The following is a 24542-nucleotide window of genomic DNA, read 5'->3' on the forward strand; positions in this document are numbered from 1 at the left end:
CGTTCTTTTAAAATGTATATTTTTGCATATATACATGCACACCACACACACATATACATTATCTATAGGACAAAAGTCCAGAAATACTATTTCTGAATCAAAGATAATGCAAACTACAATTTTAATAGAGCGTGCCAAATTGACTGTAATAAAGTTGTACTTTTTGACCATCAGTGAGTAACAACACCTACTTCTTCTAACTCTTACCCATGCTAGGTTTTAAGACCTTTTTAAGCTTTGCCAATAGGACACCACACAGAGACACACAGAGACATACACAATTACTGTTTTAATTTGCATTTATTTAATTATTAGTGATAGTGCCAGTTTTGTTTTGTTTTTTCTCTTCTGGTTATTGATATTTCCTTCTTTTTTATGAATTACATATTATGTTATTTGCCAGTTTTTCTATAGGGATGCTTGTCTTTTTCTTGTTGATTTCTAAGGGCTCCTCCTTATATATTAGGGATAGTAACATTTTGCCCTAAGTATTAAGATGATTGTCCTGTTTGTTGTTGGTCCAATTATAGCACTAAATGTTTAAAAATATTTGATCAGTGTAGCAATCTTTTTCTTTATTGCTTCTGGGTTTCATGCCATGCTCAGCATATACAAACATTTGTGACGGTTTCTTTCACAAGGTTCACATCCCAGCACATGTCCTGAATGAGCAGCTTCCTTCTTCCCAATAGTATTTGCATATGACGTCATCGGGCACCCAGCCAGTTTGAAGAGTTTAGCAACACACCCACGTTCTTGGGAAGCAAATGATTGATCATGCTGCCTCTCTTGGGGATTATTTGCGGTGGGGAAACTTCCCAGGAATAATATTTTAGTAATGAGAAAACAAGATATGCTGGTGAAGAAGGGCATACTGATACCCTTTGCCAAAGTTGTGCTTTATTCCACATGTGTAGTATTTATGCTGCAGGGTAGTCAAACGCATCTTCAATGTGCAAAGAGACAAGGTTTGAATGAGGAGTTCTACAAAACAAATGGATAGCTTTTCTTTTATCCCTCAGAGAAGAAATGTCAACGAAAGACTACGAATTCGGTAACAGTTGGCTACAGGAAAAGTAGAAGGGCCTGAAAAGAAATCTATTTTAGTTAAAACAAAATTGAAAGCGAAGAGAGAATGTGAGGATATTGCTACACGTTTTTATTTATTTAGCAGATTTTCTGGGAGCAGTCATGTTCTGGGACTGTTGATAGACAAAGGGAATGAGACGCAGACTTGCTTCCCAGCCACTCCTGGCCCAGTTGGGAAAGACGGGGGTCTGAAAAACAAAGAGAAGGGGACAGATTTGGGGAAAGGACCAAGGAGTGCAGATGAGGCAGGACAGTGTTTTTCCTTTCTGAATTCTGCTACTTCATGCTTCCCTGACTTCTTTTCTTACTAGAAATAGAGCTGGCAACACCCCTTACTGATAGCTGTGGGGAGAGAAAGCCTGTTGAGTGAATGAAAGGGCTGAGTGGGCTTTTCCGCATCAGAAGCAGAGCTGTGGAGGAGAAAGCAACCCCCACTGGCTGCGTCCTGAGTGCCCACCCATGGGGAGAATGCACCAGGCTGGTGCTGAAGCAGCTCCTCTGCCTCGTCCCCAACACATTGCCCTTGTCCTTGAGGTGACGCAGAAAGGCTTGGCCTAATCGGGGATTTTCATTTTGATCCGCATGACGGGGTGAAGAATAGGGTGTGGGACTCCCCAGAGCTCCATGCTGGGTCTTCTCTCTTTCCTGTTTTTACTCCCCATTTTGGCGGTCATTCGGTCCTGTGGCTTTAATGACTATATGTATGCACTGAGGGCACTTGAATTTATACCCCCAGCCGAGACCCCTCGCACAAACTCCATATTGTGTATCTAGCTAGCTCCTTGATATCTCCACCTGGATATCAAATAAGCAACATGTCGCACACTGAGCCCTTGATACAGCCCACTCAGTTTCTTCTTCTGCGTCTCCATTAATGCTAATTCTATTCTTCCAGAGGCTCAGCCAACATTCTTGGAGCCATCCAGGATGTCTCACTTTGTCATCACCCCTGCCAGCTCTATCTTTAAAATCCCTGTGGAATCCCACCCCTACTGCCATCACCCTTGTCTAAGCCAGAGTCATTCTCCCCTGGCTACTGCTGTGACCTTCTCACGGCTCTCCCTGCACCACACTTACCCCCTTCCACCTCTTCTCATTCCAGGGCCCTTCCTGATCCATGTACGTTAGACCATGTTATTCCTTTGTTTAAACTTCTCCAGTGACTGCCACCTGATGCAGAGTACAAGTCACAGTTTCAAAAATGGTTTCCCATCGGCTCTTCCTGTCTTGTGAGCCCTCTGACTTCGTCTCCGAGCCCTCACCTCCTTGCTTACCCAGAACCGGGCTCTTTGTCCTTGACTATTCCAAGCACTCTCATCTCAGGGTCTTTGCACAGTTCTCTCCCTCACCTCCAGGTTTTTCACTGTGTCAGGCAGGGTCCAATCAGGAAACAGCAGGCACCCTTGGAATAGGGTAACTCAAGGAGGATTTACAGATGAGAGGGGTGTGTTGCGGGGGGGTGGGAAGGGGAACCACATGGGTTGTGCAGTCTGTCACCTGGGACTTGCAGACAGCCAGCTCTGAGCCCTTGGATCCTCTGTGCTTTCCGAAAAACTGTTCATGCAGCATTTCCCGAAGGGAACTTCATGTGTGTCTCTGGGATGTTCCAGCTGCTGACTTTCGTTCTGCAAGTTTTCATGAACTTTATCAATTTTACCAGAAGGTTTTCAGACACCAGCTAGGACTTGCAGTCCTTCTGCAAGTGGCCCTGACGTGGCGGCTATCCAGTCACACCATGGGAAATAACAACCGGCTTGCTCGTGTGCAGGCAATGACTACCAGGTCATGGCTGCCACCTGTCCAGCATGTGTAAAATTGTGCATGTCAGAATGATGAAAATATAAATAGTAAATCTGAATGGCTGCTGAAGTCAACCTCAGAGTCACAACCTGAGACGGTGGGAAAAGGGCAGGACTTCCAGACAAGACTGTCCGGATGATTCGTAGACTTTCCTGTGTTACCCAGATCATAGATATGTGTCCTTTGTAAATAGTTATATATTTCAAATTTGTTATAGGACAACTTTGCTTCTTTAATTTCTGGTTATTTTTTACTGGTAGGTGGCTTATAACTTGTAGTTTTCAGTTTCTGTGCTCCGATGACTTGTTTAATTTTTGTGAGATGTAAAATATTTAATTTGCTAGAACTCCAAATATCTAGAAACATTTTAAATAGACCTTTCATAAAGAGAACACAAGGCTACATATCACCCCCTGAATCATCTGCTTTTACTTTTATGGGATGAGATTTCCTTACGATGGTGGCACTTTGGATCCCTCAGGTGGTCATATAAATCTAAGGAGGATGAGAGCCTGTGGATAGAATAAGACTGGAAGGATATTTAAGTTGCACAGTGAGTGTCAGATGCTCCACTTTGACATTTTTCTTTGCCTTCCCTTTGGTTCTGAGCAGAAACTATTGGGTTATCGGAAAAGTCATGACATATTTTTTCTGGTTTTTGTTGCAAAAATGCATCATGACTTTTCTGACAGCCCAATATTTTCTCTCAAATTAGTTCCCCACCTCTGCTTTGAGATCCTGTTGTAATAGGAACCTATTTGAAATTGTAAGTAAAAGTTTAGGTATGAATGACTTGTTTGCCAAAAATACAAGTAGCAGAAAGCAGTGCTTAAGAGAATATGGAAAAGAGGATAGTCAAGATGGCAGAGTACATAAATGCTGTGCTTGCTTCATCCCATGAACACATCAAAATTACAACTAAATTATAGAACAATAAACCTAGAGAACCATCTGAAGTCCAGCTGAACAGAAATTTTATAACTAAGGATATAAAGAAGAAGCCACGTTGAGACTGGTAGGAGCAGCAGAGACTCAAAACAGGCTGGTCCCACACCCGCATGTGGCAGTTGGAAAATCGGGAGAGATACCTTGGCCATAGAGGTTCCCCACGAAGGAGTGAGCCCCCTCACACCAGACTCCCCAGCCCGGAGTACTGGTGCTGGGAAGAGGAGTCCCCAAAACTTCTGGCTGTGAAAAACAGTGGGGATTCCGACTTTGCAGGTGGGATGGAAGGTGGCAGGAAACCCAGACAGCCTCTTAAAGGGCCCGCACAGGCACTCACCCTGGGCTTCAGCAGAGGGACGGTGACTCTGGGGATGTCAGAGACATACGGGGGAGACTGAATTGTGTAACTTTGGGGCAAGCACTGGAAGGACAGTCTCCACTTTTCCTCTGTGGGGCCCTCCTTTCAGGCAGCTCACAGGTGGATGCCGTTATTCTGGGTTGAGCCTGCCCCCACAGGCCAAATCTGAATCTGATTGGTGTAGTGCGCTCTTCCGTTTCATCCAGCTGACTCACTGAGACCCTGCCTCACCCAACTCAAGTACCGCAGGAGACTTTATCAGCAGCTGAAGTTTACAGGAGCTGGCAGGTGGCAGCAGGACTTAGAGTGTCCTGGCTTTTTGCAGAGCTACCCCAGAACCACTACTGGTGGCAGCCGACCTCGGTTCACAGTGTGGCCTGTCCCATGCACCTTCAGGTACAGCACAGGCAGCGACCAACCATGGATCACTTTGTAGCTCCTACCAGATACTGCCGGCCAGTCACAGGCAGTGGCTCACCTGATGCTACACTGGAGCTCCTCCCAAGAGACTCCAGAACCAACATACTTGGAGGTTGGCTTCAGACCACAGCAGAGCACCACCCAATTAGCCCCACAAGTGGCACACACAAAGGGCGGTATCAACAGGCACAAGAGCCTGCTGGGGCAAATCCCACTCCATGGGGTAAGCCTACCACAGAGCAGTTCATAAGTTGTGGCCATGACCAAACCCCACAGCCAGTCAGCCTGAGGGTCAGTACCACCCAATGACATGTCAACAGCAATCAAGGCTGTTATAGCAGGGGGGCATACACAACCTACACAAGGGACACGCCTGGAGGACATAGCTCAGGTGACCAGGGAGACTGTACCACTGGGAAGGCCAGAAGGGATTGACAGGAAATATTAAAGTGATGGAAAACAAGGATCTACAACCAAGACTACTTTAACCAGCTAGGCTATCATTTAAAATCAAAGGACAGATAAAGAGCTTCCCAGACAAGAAAAATCTAAAGGAGTTCCTCACCACCAAGCCAGTATTACAAGGCATCTTAGAGGGACTTCTTTAAGATGGGAAGAAAATATATCAAAAATATGAATAATAAATGGCAGTAACTACATATCTATCAACAATTGCTTTCAGTGAAAGTGGATTAAATGCTCCAATCAAGAATATAGGGTGGATGAATGGATAAGAAAACAAAACCCATACATATGCTGCCTACAAGAGACACACTTCAGATTGAAGGACACACACAGACTGAAAGTAAAGGGATGGAAAAAGTTATTTCATGAAAATGGAAATGAAAAAAACCTGAGGAACCAGTACTTATACCAGACAAAATAGACTTTAAAACAAAGGCTATAACAAAAGACAGTGGGGCCAGCCAAGTGGCTCAGTTGGTTAAGAGCTCGCTCAAGAATGCAAGCTCTGAGCAACAGGGTCGCCAGTTCAATTCCCGGCCCGAGCTGATCTGCTGCTGAGCTGCCAACAGGTGCTCAGCTAAAAAAAAATTAAAAAATAATGATTCATTAAAAAAAGAAAACAGACAGTGAAAGACCCATTAATCCTACTTCTTGGAATTTATCTGAAGAAACCCAAAACACTACTTAGAAGGTATGTGTGCATCCATATGTTCATTGCAGGATTGTTTACATGGCCAAGATGTGGAGGCAGCCTGAGTGTCTGTCAATAGAAAAACAGATAAAGAGGAGGTGGTACATGTATACAGTGGCATATTGCTCGCCCAGGGAAGGGAATGGGATCTTGCCATCTGCGGCAGCATGGATGGACCTGGAGGGTACTGTGCTGAGTAGAGTATGTCAGACAGTGAAAGACAGATGCAATGTGGTTTTGCTTATATGTGGAACTAAAGAACAAAATAAACAAAACAGAAACCAGACTCATAGATACAGAGAACATTTTGGTAGTTGCCAGGGGGGAGGGGAGTTGGAGTGCTGGGTGATAGATGGGAGGGGGGTTGAGGGGGTGGGTTGAGGGAAAGGGATTAAGAAATATAAATTGGTAGTTACAAAATAATCATGGGGATGTAAAGTAAAACATAGGGAATATAGTCAATAATATGCTAATAACTATGTATAGTGCCATTTGGATACTAGGCTAGTCAGGGGGATCACTTCTTAAATTATATTAATGTCTCACCATATGCTATACACATGAAATTAATAAAATAATATTGAATTTCAACTGTAATTGGAAAACTAAAAAGGGGGAAAAGTGAAGGACAATAAGTGGTCTAAATAAAACAAATAAGTCATGGGGATGTAATGTACAGCATAGGAAATATAGTCAGTAATATTGTGATAGCGTGGTACAGTGTCAGATGGCTGCTGGGCACTTAACATGCTGACTGCTTCTTTAGGTATATAAATGTTGAATATTGCATACACCTGAAACTAATATAATATTGCATACTAACTATATTTTTAATTAAAAAAATCTTTTTAAAAAGATAACATGAACAAAAGTTATCATTTGCAGACTTTCACTTCCATTGGGCTCACCTGTAGGCAGGCTTGACCACCTGGAGTAATGTAATGGTTAGGTTTACCTTCTTCCTGGCTTCATTGTTGTTTCTATTTACCCATCAATACTATTTAAAAATACTACATAGAGTGTGGGTAATGAGAATTGATGATCTGGTTCACTGAATTTCTAACTTTTGAGGATCCAGGTGACTAGACAGAGGCAAATTTTGACTTTGAATTGTTTCATTGTTTCCTTCTGTGATGAGTCAGAATTTGAAGCAGAAAAGTGAAATTCGATGCTTCCCCTGACTAATATGTTTATTAGTAAATTAAGAACTTATTAGCCTTCTTGAGGTCGTCCAGGATCATTCTTTTTGCCCCCAGATTATCCTGTGGTCAAAGGACCTGATGAATCAGTGAATCTCTTTGGCTTGGAGTTTACAATCCTCCTATAAGGCAGGGAAAACCGGAAATTATTCTGAACAATAAAACACTGTCTCTGTAAGTAGCATGAGCTCATTTTTCTTAAGTATAATTTTAATGAGGGAGACAGGGAAGTGTGAAGATGACCCCCTTATAAGGACTTCATTCACATTTATCCCTTTTAAGACTGGCATTTGTTCTCTTTCTAATCAGAGTTTGTTTTTTATATTTAACTTTTGTTTCTCTGCTTCGCCTTTCTTTACAAACCTTTGCTCAGTTAGAAGCAATTGGTGGATGAGTCATCTTCTGCCACCGAGTCTCAAGGGCACACAGCAGTGAGAGTTTTTGCTCTCAGGTCTGGGATCAGCTGCTCCTCATTGAGGTGTGGCAGGTGTCGCTGGCTGGCTGAGCTGGGCTGGCCCCCAGCTGGAGCAGCTGAGGTGACTCAACCCTGCCTTCTTTATTTCTGCTCCCGCCCTAGTTCCAGTAGGGTAGCCCAGAAATGCTCTTTCCATGCCAAAGGTGGAAACACAAACCAGCAAGCAGAAATACACAAGGTCTCCTGAGGCCTAGGCTCCTAGTGGACACACCATCACTTCTGCATCATTTATGGCCAAAGCAGGGCACGTGGAGCAGGAAAATACACTCTTCTTGATTGGGGTGAGGTGGGGTGCGTGGGAAACTCCAAAGTCACATGACAAGGGGTGTGGCTACAGGGAGGTGAGAAGAATGGGAACCTTTAATGCCATTCTCTATTAAAGTTGGCTCAAGGAAACCTGCTCAGGGCTAAAATTAAATTTCTCTTCTTTGTGATTTATCTTTTTCAGGAAGCCAGAACCTATGGCTCTCTTTGGAGTCTTTCAGGCAGCACTCCTCTTGGCGTTGCTGTCCTTGAGAACTTACCAGAGTGAAGGTAAGAAGTGCAAAGCACAGTAAAGGGAAAAAAAAAATCACATAGAGAAAGAATGAGGTCATTGGTTGCTTTGGAGAAAAGTTGCACAATTCTTTTTTCTTTGGAAATTACACGGAATTGGTAAGTAGCGATGGTTACCTAAGTCTTGATCTTCCTGATCTTGATGGCTCATCTTAATAAATCCCCCTTTAACCCTGACTCCCTGGTCATTAGGGTACCTGTGAATGGACCTAATTCTACAGAACTTCATGGTCGGTATGTTGAATGTGGCCACCACCAGAAAAGTGCCTTCTGCACCTTGCTAGGGAAAGATGGGTGAACCAGAGCAATGCTGACCACTAGGTTAAAACAAGCTCAGATGTCTCTCAATTATGTTCGTTCATTGAGAAGCTGTTAGCTGCAAGATAATAGTGCAAGTGCTGAAATGCTACTTATGGATTTAAAAAAAAATAGTATTTGTCACTTAGCTACCCCCAGTGAGGGTATTTTGAAATACATCAACTTTATAAATAAAGTCAATAAAAATTCAACACTTCTAAAGTGTTCATGGATACTTTGATTGTTAGTTTGAGTATTAGTTTGAAGGTAGATTCTTAGACCTGAGAGAGTTTCTGTTGGTTTATAAAGTTTGTGTTGCTTTCACTTGTATTTTACAAAGCTTTATGTTTCCCTATTTTTGTGTTTATTCTTTGTTGTACTCCTTTCTTAACAGAGTACAGGCACAGGCTCTTAGTAATTATCCACACAATTCTGTCACTGGATTCATGAAAGTGACATTTGCAAGAAATACCCTTAGAGTTTTTCAATTTTCCCTTAAAACTCTGTGAGAAGATACTTAGAAATAAAAAGGAGACTTTGTTTTGATAATAGTGTTACTGAAAAAATAGAGGGTTCATTTGCCTGCATGCATCAAAGCCAAATGAGATACGAACAGAGGTTTGCAGCAAAGAAAGTAAAGGTTTATTTAAGGAAATGGCGCCAAGCCCGGAGACACAGGTGAGCTAGTACTCAAAGACCTAGCTCCTCCATGGCCTCTAGGGGATGGGTTATGTAGGGGAAAAATCATTAGTCCCGGTAGCTAAGGGAGTTGGGGTCGTAGGCTCTACTGATTGGTCGGGGCTGGGGTAGGAGGCAGTTGATCATTGCATGAAATCCTGATGTCAGTCATGGCGTCTTTCTGTCTAGTCCTAAGGGGATGTGGCAGGTAGGGTCATCCCACCTTCATGGGTCTGGAGCTGAAACGCAGCTGAGGTCAAGATGTTATCTTTAGTTTGACTGAAACTCAGTCTCTAGTCAACAGACCTGAGGCTTTGATTCTAAAGCTGTTTAATGCTGACCACACTCTGATGTCCTAAGGGCATCATGATTAAGGGAATGGTTGTGCAGTGTGTGCAAAAGTGGAAGGATAAGGACAGAAAAGCAAGTGAGTCCTGGAGCTATCAGACTAGACAAGGCCGGTTTGAATCAAGGCGAAAGGAAAGAGAAAAAGCCATTTTAAAGAAGTGAAGTTTGTTGCATGGTTACAATAGCTCAGTTTTCTGTCTGCTGTTCTTTAGGTCTAGGTTAATTTATTTCAGGTTCAGGGCACATTGAAAAAAGCTACGTTTATGGCTTCTTAAGAATCATAGTTTGCTTGTTGGCTTCTTCCATAATCTGGAGCTGAAAGATGGGAATTAGGATTTCTCATTTGTAGTATGTATACCCCTCTCACTATCTTACTAATATCTAAGGGTAACACAGCTGGGCTGAGTGGGTAGTTTGTACCCTAAAAGTGTTTCGGCTCAGCTATAGCTCCTGATTCCCAGACAGACCCATGGCCTCAACTCTAGGTTCTCCAGAAAATGCCAGGCATTTAGCCAAGCTTTGGGCACAGCTCACTTCCCTGGTGAAGTCTGATTATCTGATCCAACAACTATGTACCGTGTGCCTGCTGCTTACAAGATTCTTTACACTCAAAGCAAGCTCTGCTGCTCCCCTTAAAGCTCTTCTTGTTTAGGTCAGACATACACTTACCTGTTTTTCTCTTCACCAGTCTTTGTTTCTGCTTCCAGCTTTTTCAGCCAAGTATGCCTGCTTTGCTAAGTAAACCCGTCTTTGTCCTCACCTGCACTGCTTGGATTTCTTGTCTTAATTTCTGCTGGATTTGACCAAGTACCTACCAAACCTCCATCCAAATCAGTGAGCTTCCCACTGGATCCCAGTCAAGCTCAGGTCTGAGACGTCATTTCAGATAACCTAGCTTCACCTGACCAATGAGACAGAGCCAGGCTCACTTCTGGTGAGCCCTGAGCTAGCACCTCGATCAGTCATAGACCATGAACATGGCATCTAGATGTAGTTTCTTTCAGACTCTGTGTTTATGTACATACAGAGATAAAGATATAAATATGTAGATTTTTTTATAGAAGTGAAATTATACTATATATACTGGGAGTATTTAAACTTAAGTGTATATATTAATACATATATTTCTTAAAGTATATATGCTTATTATAGGTATATATACTTATTAAAGTACATATAGTATAGGGCCGGCCGAGTGGCTCAGTTGATTAAGAGCTCCCTCAAGAGTTTGAGCTCTGAGCAACAGCGGTTTGAGTCCTGGCCCAAGCTGAGCAGCCGCTGAGCTGCCAACAGGTGGCAGGATGGCTCAGCTAAAAAAAAAAAAAAGTACATATAGTATAATATATATATTTCATATAGCATAAGTCTATATACTTGGAAAATATACTATATATACTTTAATAACTATATATTGCATATATAGTATAGTGTACCACATATTTTATGTATATACGCTTTATACACATATACTTTATAAAAGTATAAATATATAAAGTATATGTACTTTAATATATACTTATTAAAACAATTAATTAATACAATATACAATGAGAGTTTTTACCTTCTAGAAATAACATATTTAATGGCTGCATGGTGTCGCATCTTATGAATGGACTATGGTTTATTTCCTTAAGTAGGTTTGGGGTCAAACAGAGAAACTGGGAGGGGCAACAAGGAGAGGCTCTGACTAAATCCACGTCAGTCTGAATCCAAAGCCTGCTTTTTGTTTGTTTGTTTTGCAATACTCCAGTGTAGCATTATAAAAAAGAGCTGGGCCAAAGGCTAAGAGCCCTGGGTCAGGTCCAGCTGTGTGGCCTTGGGAAAGTCACTTCCCTTTTTTAACCTCAATTTCCTCACCTGAAAATAACCTTAATAACCTCTGAGGTCCCTTTACTCCCTGACTTTACTGTGGCATTTCCCAACTATATTCCTAAGAAAGTCCTAGATTGCTTTTGACCAAATTATTTTTGACTGACTGATGCTTTTCAAGTACCCAAGTCACGCAACATTTGCTGATAGCATATGTCAATATACAGAACCCCCCTTTTGTCTAAAGCATCATATGAAGCTTTCTAAAGTTTACTGAAAGAAAGTTGATGCTGGTACTTGACTCATTCATTCAGCAACCAGTGACTGTCTGTGTTGTGACAGGTATGCTATTGGTCTTGGTTTCACTGAGCTGAGTAAGCCTTGGTTAGCTCACAGTCAACGGTGCAACACACACAGACCAGACTATTACAGCACCCTGTGATCAGTGTGCAAACAAGGGCTTAGAAAAGCAGCCACGGGAAGAAGAGAATGCCAGAGGGACACATCAAGGTGTTATTGAGGAGTTGCTGATCTCCACTTGAGACCTCATGGAGATCCTGGCTCTCTGTAATTTGAGATCACCGTCTGCTCTGGGTCAGATGTTGTGCCAAGTGCTAGGGAAGAGTCCATTCAAAGATGCATGAGCCTCAACCCCTGTCCTCCAGGAAATTTGAATCTAGAGTGAGACTGACAGGAACAAACTACCATCCAGGCAAAACAAAATGAGGACGAGGCAAGAGGGGATGACTTTGCATGTACCCTGCTTTCTCTGGTGCTATTGGCTCCACAATTATTAAAAATATTTCCTCCCTATTCCATAAAGGACCTGCTTTTTCATCTTTCCAAATCATTTTTTGGAAGAATGAATGCTTAGAAGGTGGTATCTGCTATACCATGGACCGTCAGATACCAGTTGATTTTATCAACACAGTCTTAATCTTTTCAATACCTTTCAATATCGTTCCCAGTTTACTCCAGACCTCCTCAAACCAACAGTGGAAACCAGCTGAGTCAGCAATACACAGTCCCTTTTGAATGTGTGTGGCCTTTCCTCTACTTCAGTGGAAGTTGGTGTTTTGTTCTCCAAAAATTAACAATGACTTAACTCACTCCATCAGGGCCTGTCCTCTCTCTGGGCCATTTCATGTTTAGAATCTCTTCTTTTACAGACTCTATCACACCACTACACATTCTAAATTTGCAATTTCTCATTATTTCATGAGTCAGTTGTGTCTCTCCAGTAGGCTCCTTCCTTGAGCTAGGAACCTTGACATAATTATTTTATTTTACACTAAATACCTGATATGTTGCTGGTGCTAGTCTCATCCAAAGACTTCAGTGAATTCTTGCCAGAGGAGTTTTAAATGCTGTGTGTTGAGATATAAGCAATCATGTCTAGAGATGGGATGTCCTCCTACTTTGTAGCTAGCTAATAAACAATGGAATATTGACTTTCAAAAAGAAAACTTTCGTGTTTGATAGAAATATGAAGTTTATAGCAAAAAGTCCTGTTTCTTTATTCAGCCTTGCTATACATTTCTAAACCAGTTATATTGTCCAATAAAGTGCCCTTAATTATTTAATAATTTAATTTGTTTAATTTGATTATTGCTTGTATTGTTTGTTTAACCTTCTGTGTATTGTTGAGCAACAACAATTTCATTCATCTAGGTCTTAATTTTTAATCAAGGGATTTCTAAATTCCCTTCCAGCTTTTCAGGGTATCTGATTCTAGGATGCACACGTGAGCAATTTTTTTCAAAGCTAAACAATGATGATATTGAACAGTAATTTTCTGTGACTGTTTTATCATGCTCCTTATTAATTGTCATTTCATACCTTGATTTGGTCTTTCAGTCTTGTCAGAACTTTTACCATTGACTCCGGAGTCACTGGAAGTTTCCATCAATTCTACACAGCAACGTTTGTATTTACAATGGCGTGTCCACAACCTTACTTATCATCAGGAATTAAAAATGGTTTTTCAGATAGAGATCAGCAGAATTGAAACATCCAATGTCATCTGGGTGGTACGTATTTTTTTTTTTTTTAGTATATATTTTTAAAATCCTTTTCTGGTGCCATGATTTGTCTTTTATAACCTCCAAAAAAATCCCAGTATGGAAACATTTTAGCAACTCAAAACAGTTTTCCTAAACAAATTGCATTTCTGTGTCTTTAGTGGAGAGGATCCGGGACAGAGTAACATGACAACTTTGGTTTGGGAAGTTGGATGGGATGTGTTGGTAGATCATTTCCTCAGTTCTGCTCTGCCCCTGAGGCTATCGGTCTGAACTTGAGTACTGACTCCAGGAATCCATGAAGATCAGCCATCTTACTCCCCTTCCTGCTTTCTCCCCTGTCCACCAGAGACTTTCCTAAATTAGATGTAATAGTTTGGTGACATTTTTCTTGCTGGCATGGCTTCCAGTCAGTACTTTGCATATCCCGTGCTGCAATCCAAGAACGAGTCCTCGCACTTTATGTTCTAGCCAGCAAAGAGCTGCTTCATGTACCACGTTGGAGAGTAACTTACAGCGCCCTTTGTGCCTCACGGGTGGCTTTCTCCAGAACAAATTGGGAAAACTCGAATGTCACACTCTTTCGCCTTTGATTTATTTGGGATAGATTTTTCACTTTTCTTGGTTTCAGTCATGCTTGTGTCTGTGTTGCCTATGCTTCCACATCTGGTGAACTGGGACACGGCGGTGGTTTCTGTCAATGACCATTCCTTGCCTGGGGAACCTTAATAACCTTTGCGCACATTCTGTTCATTTGTTATCGTGGGATGTTGAAGGATAGCGGGATGTTTTCTCATTGAAGGGGAATGGAGGATTTGCCCGGAGGGAAGGCAGACAGGGAGGTGGCATTGCTGGGGACCCCCATTCGCTCAGTGGAGGGTCACTCTTCTCTCAGGCAGTGGAGGTATGGCGACAGCGAGCCAGAGGGGTAGTTCCTTTAGTAAAGCACAGAGGCCTCTAATTTTAAAGCCTCCAGTTACTTTCCGTACCCACTGTTGCTTTGAGATCTGACTGAGTGGCCTAAGTTAAACATAATTCTGATGCTGTCAATTTAGGCTTGATAGCCAGTCAACAATTCCACCCCTCAAAGGGCAGCTCCCAGCAATGAGAATTGTTTAGTCTTCTGATTTTAAATAATAGCAGTCCCTCTGCACAGCTGTTCACCTCCCACCATCAGCATATCTTCCCACTATCCCACCTCACACTAATTTTTGTATTTTCATATCTTTTGTATTTTTGATGGATACACTGGTTGTTTATTGAGACCTAGTAAAACATCGAGCAGAGGTCATATTGAGGCTGACAATTGTCTAAGAAAAAGAAATTGGAGAGAAGTGCTGGAGGTGGTAAGTGGAAAACTAGCGCTTAACACCATGAGCGAAAGTAACATTGACCACAGACTAACAGGATCCCGTTCTTTCTTGTCCTAAAAGGCGGTTCTTTCTGTTATCATGCTAGAGAAAATAATGAAAGCCGTAGAGCAAGTGGGACCCATTCGTTCTTTTTCTGACAGGCAGTTGATCATATCTATTTTCACCTCTGACTCGTAACAGTTCACTGTTCAAGGTAAAGAACCTACTATAACCTGCTAAGGCTCAAGATCTTTGAGAGGAGAGTTTTGCATTGTCTGTTGTATTGTTCCCTAAAGCACCCAGCCCTGCCTGACCCCAACAGAGGAGAAAAACCAAGGCACAGAGAGGTTTGCTCTGCTGCTCAAGGGGACAGAGCCAGGGCGGTATCGTCCTTCAGCCCGATGCCCAGACAGGATCATGGCCACATGCGGCCTTCCTGGGTCATCAGTGGCCATGTGTTCCAGAAGAGATGATGCCATGAGAAGCCCTTGTCTGAACCACTCAGGCCTGAAGTTGGGGAGAGACATAAAACCCCCTCCAGTGAAGGGGAAAAAGCCAGCCGAGAGAGCCTGCTTCTGTCTAGATCACCGTCTCCCTTTCATGGGGCAGGTCCCTATTGCAAGTCTTACAGGGCACCCTCACTCATGCCAAGAAGGAGCCGCCTTCTAGACTCAGGTGGCTGGTTCCCAAACCAGCCACAGGAAAAGCATCTTGTAAAAAGTGCCTGCAGCTGGTCCAGAGACTCTGAGCCGCCCCTCAGATGGCGCCAGCCACTCAGAGCCTTGCTGGCAGCCACGGTACATGGTCTCACCCTGGGCTGGGTTCTGACTTCAGCCCTTGCAGACACTTGCTTTATGGTTTTGTCTGTGGCAGGAGAAGGCAGAGTGACAGCTCAAGTTTGGAAAGAGGCCCGCAGCTCACCCCTCAACACCGAACCAGTGACCCGTGTTAGACCTCTGCGGAAGTGTATGTGATTTACTGTGTCTGCCTGGGCCAAATTAAACTTGCCACTTCAATTAATGAAAACAGCTCCAACACAATTCATCACATTAAAAGAAAAAAAAATCACTGAATTGATGCATTCAAGGAAAGTTTTATCTCCTCCATTACAAGGCCATACACACCACAAAGCCCAAGTTGTGGTTAGACAGAATCCACACAAATAGTGTCTGGGAAAAGCAGAGGCCACTGCATGCTAATGAACTGACGAAATCACTCAGCACATAGTTTTAGACTGTGGGCCCAAGTCCGGCCATGTTCAAGGTGTGGGTTTGTGAGGAGATAAACACACAAATCAGGGTCTCCTGAGTGTGAGAGTCCCCAATGGGGTGCCGCGCGACTGGGGTCAGGCCTGACCTTCTCCAGCAACTTGGCAGAAAGGGCTGTGTGAGCCCAAATCTGTTTTTTATCCTGAGCTCGGTGAGAAGAAGTGGAGTGACAGGATCTGATTGGAGGTTTTTAAAAAGCCCACTCTGGCTGCACAGTTGAGAGGAGCTGGGGGGCCTGGAGAAGGTGATGGATGACCATTACAAAGCAGAACGTGACGGGGGTCCAGAGGAGGGGTCCCTGGAGAGGGTGGTGACAATGAGGACGAGAGAAGTGGCCAAATTGGAGAGAGGTGTAGAAAGTTAAATCCAGTTTGTGGCCTGTTGATATTGTAGAAAGGTCACCATTTTAGATTTAAAGTTTCTTTCTTTTTTTTTTTTTTTGGTATTGGCTCTTAAAATGAAAAATATGTAAGCAAAATGTATTCAAGATTGCTCAGATTAAATAGGGAAAGTTGCATGGATCAGGAACTCAGAATTTATAGTTAACAAAATATGTTTTGTAATCTAGAAATAAAGGAAAGCAATACACTGAAATGAAATAGAAATGATTTATAAATCAAGAGTTCTGTGTAGAGAGAGAAAGGTGCTGCCCAGGTGGACCAAGGTGTTCTCACTGCAGGGCTGTGCTTGGTTCTGCCGTGAGCACTGTTTCAGGATAGCAACCTGGGGAGGGGAGAGGTGGCCCCGGAGGGAAGGCCTTTGAGTTTGCTGACTCCAGGCTGTGTGTGACATGCATGTCGCCCCACCCCTCTTCACTGTAGGACGTGCCCTTGGCCCTTAGACATGTGGACACAGACATAGTTCTCTCCAGGGAGTGCAAGGTGTTGGCGTCTCCATCTCTCAGCTGGGGGGCCAGAAAGCAGGTGTCCTGCAGGGGCCCACTGAGGAGAGTGAATGCCTGGAGCTATGGTGATGCAAAGAAGAATGGAATACAGTCTCTGTGCTTCCGGGGCCATGCTTGAGTCAGGAACACAACCACAGATAAAATACCAACGAGTACACACAGTGTACAGAGGGTTCAGGGAGACGCGGGGATAAGAGCAAGAAAGGCTTCGTGATGAAGATGGGGTATGACCTGGGCTTGAAGGATGGAACTAATTCCCAATGCAGAGGGGGAGAGGGGGACACTAAACCAGGGACACTGTGTGAGCAAACACTGAGGTGGAAAAGCATCAAGTTATTCCGGAAGTGTGGGGTAGGCCACTGTGCCCGGAGAGAAGATTCCTGCAGGGAGAGGTAGGGTGGAGTCAGATGGCAGATGACCTTGAATGGCAGGGTAAGGTGTAGAGGAGCCTTTGAAACCTATTGAATTAGAGAATAAACATATCAATGTATTAGCAAGATTAAGACTCAAGGATGCTCTAGAAGACCAAATTTCCATTCAACTTGACGAGCTTCCCAAAAAACAGTGTGAGACATTCCTAGGTGATTGACATCTCTAAAGATTCCAACAGATGGGGGCCGGCCGAGTGGCTCAGTTGATTAAAAGTTAGCTTAAGAGCGTGAGCTCTGAGCAACAGGGCCAACGGTTCAATTCCCATATGGGCCAGTGATGCTGTGCCTGAGCTGAGCTGCCAACAGGTGGCAGGATGGCTCAGCTGGTGAGAGCACGTGCTCCTAACAACAAGACTGCCTGTTCCATGGTGGGCTACGCCTGCCAGCAACTAAGACTGAACTCAGCACCTTGAGCTGAGCTGCCGCCCAGATGGCTCAGTGGATAGAACATGCGCCCTTAAGAGCAAGGCCGCTGATTCGATTCCCGCAACTAAGATTGTAGCAGGGCACCTTGAGCTTAGAGGCCACGAGCTGCCGATGGGAAGCCAGATGGCGACTGGCGCCCTCCACAATGAAGACTGAAGAACAACTTGGCTGGTCCCCCTCCCCAATTCCCCAACACTGTTCCCCTCCCCCGATTCCCCAATTAAAAGAAAAACAAAACAAAAGAATCCAACAGATGGATCTCGAGAGAGGGCATATAGTCTATGTGGTCACCAAATCTGAAAAGACAGACAAAAACTAAGGGGGGCTTGGAGAGCCATCTATTGACTTGGAACTCCCAGGCACTGTGAAGGAAGGATTGCCTGCTGTACTGATATCTGTCCAACCTAATCTGATCCTGGCTAAAAATGAATATGAGACCATACCTATCAGTCTTGCTTATTTTAAAATGGATGACTCAATTAATTCTCTAGTTTGCAAGAATTTTCTTAGCAGGTTCCATGTGACCAGCACTGTGAGCACCTTCTATCTCTGATTCCCTTCTCCCAAGACTTGAATAGCTCCAATTTTTTTCTCACTTGCTCCACATGACCCCCCTGGAATTGGAGGGCCAGAGGGAGTGGGAGCCAAGTTTTTGAAAAGCACAAGGCTATGGCTGGTTCCCTGCTGAGACATCAAAGCATGGGGAGCTGGCTGGTTAGGAATGGACAGTACTTGTTCGCACATATTGTGGAGTTGTAATAGGTGTGTGCTTTTGGGATAAGCCTAGTCAAGCCATTTTCCAAGACAGCATGGCTGTTTTTTCAAGTTTTTCTCTTTATTTCTAGGAGAATTATAGCACCCCTGTGAAGTGGGACCAAGTTCTGCACTGGAGCTGGGAATCCAAGCTCCCTTTGGAATGTGCGACACACTTTGTGAGAATAAGGAGTGTGGTGGATGATGCCAGCATCCCTGAGCTTGGGCTCTGGAGCAACTGGAGCTCATGGGAGGAGGTCGATGGTAAGAAGTGAGGTGATAAGAGAGGGAAAGGGTTTCATATTTAATATTATTGGGGGATCAAATAATCAAATAGTGGGGTCCCCTTTGAGGAGCTCAGGTAGACACCTACATTATTTTCCTTTGGCTCCTGTTGGAAAACTGGCCACTGGGAGGTAGATGTCTGAGCCATAGATAATGATGCAAATCCAGACCGTTTTTATTTATCTTTCAAACATGTGAAGCATGTTTGTTATAGAACGCTAAGTGGACAAAGCAGGACATAAATTGTCTATATGTTTTTTGTTTGTTTGTTTGTTTATTATTATTTTTAAAATTATTTTTTATTATGAAATACACATTTTTTAGAATTAGTTTCAGCTGTACAACACAGTGCAATAGTTATACTTTTTATCCCTCGAAGTGACAACCTCCCTCCCCCAATCGGCCGCCCCACTTCCCCCCGATATCATACATATCTATTACAAATCCCTTGACTCCACTCCCACACTATACTCCACGTCAGTGTACAGTGCAGTGATCAAGCCTCTACCCCATCTTTTATTAGAACAACACACAACATGTGTATGTATCTCGACCAGAGGTTGGGAAGCTTTCTCTGCAAAGGGCAAGACAGGAAATATTTTTATTTATTTATTTATTTTTAGCTGAGCCATCGTCAGCTCAGCGGCAGCTCAGCTCGGGCCGGGCATCGAACCGCTGTTGCTCAGAGCTCAAACTCTTGAGCGAGTTCTTAACCAGCTGAGCCACTCGGCTGGCCCTAAGACAGGAAATATTTTAGACGTCAAGGTCTCTGTCATGACTATTCAACTCTGCCATTGTAGCGTTGAAGCAATCATACAATATATAAATAAATGAGTGTTTGTGTTCCAATAAAACTATTTACAAAATCAGATTGGTGGGCCAGGATTGTCCCATCAATTATAGTTTGCCAGCAATCCCTAATGTAGAGAGAAGGGAGGGACATAATGGAAAAATTAAAGCAGTTGTTTGAGTAATGAGATTATGGGTAAATACGTTTTTTAATATCTCTTAATTGTGATCATTTAATTTTGTTGTAACTAAAATTTATAGTGCATTTTGCCACCATTGCTTATGTTTCAGCTAAGCTGTAGGTCAATTCTAAAGCGATGGCGTTTGGTTTTCTCAACTATATGTCCTTCCAGATTATCTGAAATTCCTGTCAATAGAATCATTTCTATGTTAAGTGTTTAGCCAATTTGTTAACTCAAACTGATTACACATGAACCCATGAGTGGCGGAGGGATTAGTTTAATACTAACAATAGAATTAAATCTGCATTCTAGTCACTATTTTAGGCACTGTACATATTAATTTAGTCTTCACACCAGCCCTACGAAATATGTAGTATTTTTATCCCTACTTCACAGGTAAGTTAAAGAACCTATGCAAGGTCATCAAGGCACTAAGACAGAATCCCAACCCGGACAACCTAGCTCCCGAGACCATGCTTTTAACATTACACCCTACTGCTGAGGGAGGGATATACTCACAGACAAAATAGAGATTAAAAAGATAGGAATGAGAAAGACAGAACAACATTATAAACAACTTTGATAAAGTAGACTAGGCTTCTCAAAACTATACCCTTTAACCAAAGAATCAATGGAAAAACCTGCTTATTCCTAACCCCCAACGCACTTGTTCTCAACCATGGTTGCCCATTAGCATCAACTGGGGACCTGAAAAAAAAAATATCCCATGTCCAGGCCACTCCACAGGGGTGACACCATATCGGTGATGGGAATTTTAGTGACCTGGTGGGTCAGCAGCCAGACTGCAGTGGGCTGAGTGAGTAGGGGTAATGACACCTGAGCAGTAAGTACAGGCAGCTTTTTCGGAGAGGCTGACTGTGGAGGGGTGGGTGGAGAGGTGGCAGGAGGCGTGCATGGGGAGGATGGTGAGTTTGCTTAAAATGGGAGAGACATGAGTATTTCTATATGCAGATGGGCCATACAGAAGGTGAGGCTGAAGCAAAAGGAGATACTTAAGTGGCTGGCATTTCTGAGAAGGTGGGAGGAGGTGTGATCTATAGCACAGTTTAGAGATTATGCAGGACATGTGGCTTTGGAGCTGGGCAGACCTGGCAGGTGTGACTGTGGCTTTTCCACTTGAGTGAACTTGGTCTCAGTCCTACCTGTCCTGTTGTCATGAGGGAGGAAGGATGACATGAGATAATGAACATACCACTTAAAACAGGGCCTCCCACATGGCTAGGATCGATAGAGCAGCTACTTCTGTAATAAGAACCTGACACCAGCAATGATACAATAATCTGCAGTGGCCACAGTAAATGGAAGTACAAATAGCAACAGTGTTAGTGTAACAGTAGGAGCCATGGTACAAAAGATAGCTTTGCATGCATCAATGTTTCTAGGTTAGCCGTAGAAATTTAGGCTCCTATTTTCTCCAGGTGGTAGAAGAAGGTAAAGTTATATGTTGAGAGTGAGATGGGAGGTAGCTGGTTTGAGGTTGGAGTGAAATTCTAACTGGGCTGTCTTTTCTTTTCTTGTAGTACAGAAGTCGCTTGGACAGGGCTCATTGTTCATTTTCCCTAAAGATAAGCTGGTGGAAGAAGGCTCCAATGTCACCATTTGTTACATTTCTAGGAGCCCTGAGAATAACATATCCTGTCATCTGGAAGGTGTACCCATACATGGAGAACAACTCAATCCAAATGTGTCTACATTCAGCTTCAATAATGTTCCTTTCATTAGGGTTACTGGGACAAACTTCTATTGTATAATGAACAAACATGAAACAAGTGGCACCATTCTGTATGTCTCGAGTAAGTATGCACATTCTCTGTGCTCTCCCTTCCATTTCCTGATAGAATCTCCTTTACCAGAAAACAAGTAAACATTTCCACTCATGGTCTCAATTTTCTTTGGTTTCCCACGTCTTCTAGAAGACACTTAAGAAAAGATACCCTAAGGCAATACTTCCAGGATTTCCTGTTGTTTTCTTGCTTACTGACAGTTATTCCTAGAAACCAGGAACATTAAAGGGGAGAAAGTTCAGATCATGACCTGGGCCACTGGGAAAACAACCTGCTTTGCCGTAGCCATGCTGGAATTACAAGAGGAGGGGAGGGGAGAGGCTGCAGATTGGAAGCCCCAGAGAGGCAGCCTGGACTGGGGTTGAATCTTTTTCCCGTGCTGGGCGTGCCATCTTGGCCAAGTTTCCACAGCCTCTCTGAGCTGGTTTCTGCCTCTGTGAAGGGGTATGATGATGCTTGTTGAGTACTAACAAACATGGACAGGGCCCGGTCCTGCTATGATAGCTGCACACAGTACGAGTTAGCACTTGAGGCCATTACTCTTCTTAACTGTGCATGGAAATGTCAGTGGCGAGGGTGGCAGCGGTGGTGAGGGAACAGTTTATGTTTTATGTCAGTCTGTGTTGCCCACGCCTGGTGGCCTCCTATGTTTTGTCTTGAGACGGCCCTTCCATGCACAGTAGGGCAACATCTGCAACTCTGCCCTCGCTGTTCCCTGACAAAGGGCATCTCCACGTTCCGGGCACTTGGTTCATTTGGGCTCCTTGGAATGGCCTCTAAGAACAGCGGTGACTCCAGGGACTTGGAGGTGCACCACTCCTCAGTTCCCAACTGCTGAATTTAGCAGGTCCCCAAATCGGACCAACTTCCTGGCTCCCCAGGCACAGCCCCTAGATTCTCCGTAAGCCACAGCATCGGGAATGAAACACCAGGCAACACTGACTCCGTGCGTTCCTTCTTTTGCTCACTTGGTCTGTTATTTAGGAATACTTGCTGAGTGCCTCCTAACAGGTGCTGGGGATACAACTGTCATCAAATAGGCTCCGTGCCAACCACTTGCAGAACGCCCACCACTCATCCTCCATGATGCCCCAAAAGAGCAGAGGGAGAAAGGAGAAGGGGCCAAGGTGACTTTCTGGAGCTGACAGTGTGTAGGCTTCCGTTTAAGTGATTCTTTCATCGTCCTGAGAACTCCATGACCTCAGACCCCAGACAGAGCTTTCCATTTTCCTTGTTTTTCAATAAAGGGATTTCACTAGGTCTCTTGTCTGTTTTTTCTTTCTATGGACAGAAGTACTTGAGGAGCCCAAGGACTTTTCTTGTGAAACCCAGGACCTCAAGACTTTGAACTGTACTTGGAATCCTGGGCATGACACTGCCTTGATTGGATTTCCTTCCCAACGCTACACTTTATTTGAATCGTAAGTTAGCTCTGATTACATTGTTGACAGATTCTTCCTTGTTTACAGCGCTTGTGACGACATGACAAAAGCCACATTTAGATGTTGCGTAAAATTTGAACTAACATTTTAAAACCACCCCACCAGGATCAGGAGGAAATTTTTAGGGGGTCATAAGTGTACAATACTCTCTACCTGAGTTTCGTTAAAGGAAAACGTAGCATAAAAAAAAGATAAGACAGACAGTTAATGTTGAATTTTGATGTGAAGAACAGTTTCATCTATGTTAAATAATAGTTCCATTTGGGCTTACCTAATATCTGACTTTTTAAGACTAAAGTAAATTAAGGAGTGTTCTCATCACCCACAAGGGGGAGTCAGTGACTCATCGTTACATATTTAACCACACAAATCAAACTTGTTGAAACAATATTTCCATTATCAGTGTTTGCTGGTGATGGAAAAATGGATGCTGTTGTGTGGAACATAGCTTTAAAGCCACTATGTTTGTGTGCCCTGAGAGAGACAGGGATACACATCTGCATTAACCAATGTGCAAACCCTGGAATTGTTTTTCTGTTTTTTGTTTTTAAGATTTTCCAGGAAAAAGAAACTTTGTGCACGCAAAAACTGGTGTGATTGGCAAGTAGCTCCGGACTCACAAGAAACATATAACTTCACACTCATAGCTGAAAACAACTTAAGAAGGAGAAGTGTCAATGTTTTTTTTAACCTGACCCATCGAGGTGAGACTAGAGTTGTCATAGACTTCTGTGGTTAACATATCTTTGTTTGACACAATGGGTGATCAAGTACATGTGCTGCAGATCTTGGCCTAATTCACATCCTAAGTGAAAGTTCCTTTTGATAATGTCATAAGCACCAATGAGCTTACTGCTAAACTTTAACACTAGAACTCTGACAATCAATTATTTCATCTCCCCTCCCACAGCCCCTGACCCTGCGCCTTCCGCCAAGATAATCACAGATTTAAACTGTGTGGGCGTGTATGTATTCTCATTTTTATGTAATCCTAAAAACATTGTTTTTATTTTGTTTGGTTTTAATGTATACGAAAGACATCAAGCTATAGGTAATAATCTAGTAACTACCTTTTATGTAATATTAACTTGCTAAGACTTACCCATAGTAGTATAGTATTGAGTGATGCCTTAGTCCATTCACTTGCACTGCTGTAGAGTAGTTCATTCTGTATGTACACACTATTTTATTTATGCATCTCCGCTGATGGATTTTTGGATTGTAACAAGGCTTTTGCTCTTGGCTAGAGCATTTAGATGAGCACCTTTTGTATATGTACCCAGCACGCCTCTACAGTTGTTTTTCTTGAGTATGTACCTAAGCGTGGAATTGGTGAGGACACAGAAAATGTGACTGTTCAACTTACGAAATAATGCCAAATTATTTTCCAAAGTGGCTGTACTAATTATACCCCCACCCTGTGGATTCATATACTCCCCGCAAGTTGGTATTGTGACCCCTCCAATTTTTGTCAGTTGAATAGATGGAAAATGGTATGTCATGATGGTTTTGATCCCTGACACTGAATATTTCTCCTTCTGTTTTGACCACATCTGTATCCTCTTTTAGGAAACACAGACCCTTTATACATGTTCACTCTTTCTGGGAGATATCCTTCTCCTTTCATCTTCTTAATTCTCACACAGTTTTTAGATTTCAGCTTAATCATCCCGTCAGTCGGTCAGTCAACTAATTACGGAGTTGCCTCCAGGATGGCAGGCACTGGGGACCCAGCAGTGAACAAAACTGGGTCAC

General features: G+C 43.2%; 1 protein-coding gene across 6 annotated transcripts in view; it reads left to right on the top strand.

Moving 5' to 3' along the window:
• Nucleotides 1–24542, top strand: part of OSMR (oncostatin M receptor) — a 59750-nt gene that overhangs the window by 14801 nt on the left and 20407 nt on the right. For 5 of the 6 annotated variants that reach the window (XM_019650766.1, XM_019650764.1, XM_019650761.1 and 2 more), the window contains exons 2-7: nucleotides 7891–7976; nucleotides 12987–13159; nucleotides 18377–18548; nucleotides 21082–21354; nucleotides 22637–22766; nucleotides 23340–23491. In XM_019650766.1, the coding sequence (XP_019506311.1) occupies nucleotides 7904–7976; nucleotides 12987–13159; nucleotides 18377–18548; nucleotides 21082–21354; nucleotides 22637–22766; nucleotides 23340–23491 (973 nt within the window). In that variant the 5' untranslated portion in view covers nucleotides 7891–7903. Of the gene's footprint in view, nucleotides 1–7890; nucleotides 7977–12986; nucleotides 13160–18376; nucleotides 18549–21081; nucleotides 21355–22636; nucleotides 22767–23339; nucleotides 23492–24542 lie in introns of those variants that run through there. The other variant, XM_019650765.1, reaches the window with a different exon arrangement.

This window comes from Hipposideros armiger, unplaced genomic scaffold, assembly GCF_001890085.2.
Source record: "Hipposideros armiger isolate ML-2016 unplaced genomic scaffold, ASM189008v1 scaffold_146, whole genome shotgun sequence".
In the NCBI taxonomy this organism is placed as follows: Eukaryota; Metazoa; Chordata; class Mammalia; order Chiroptera; family Hipposideridae; genus Hipposideros; species Hipposideros armiger.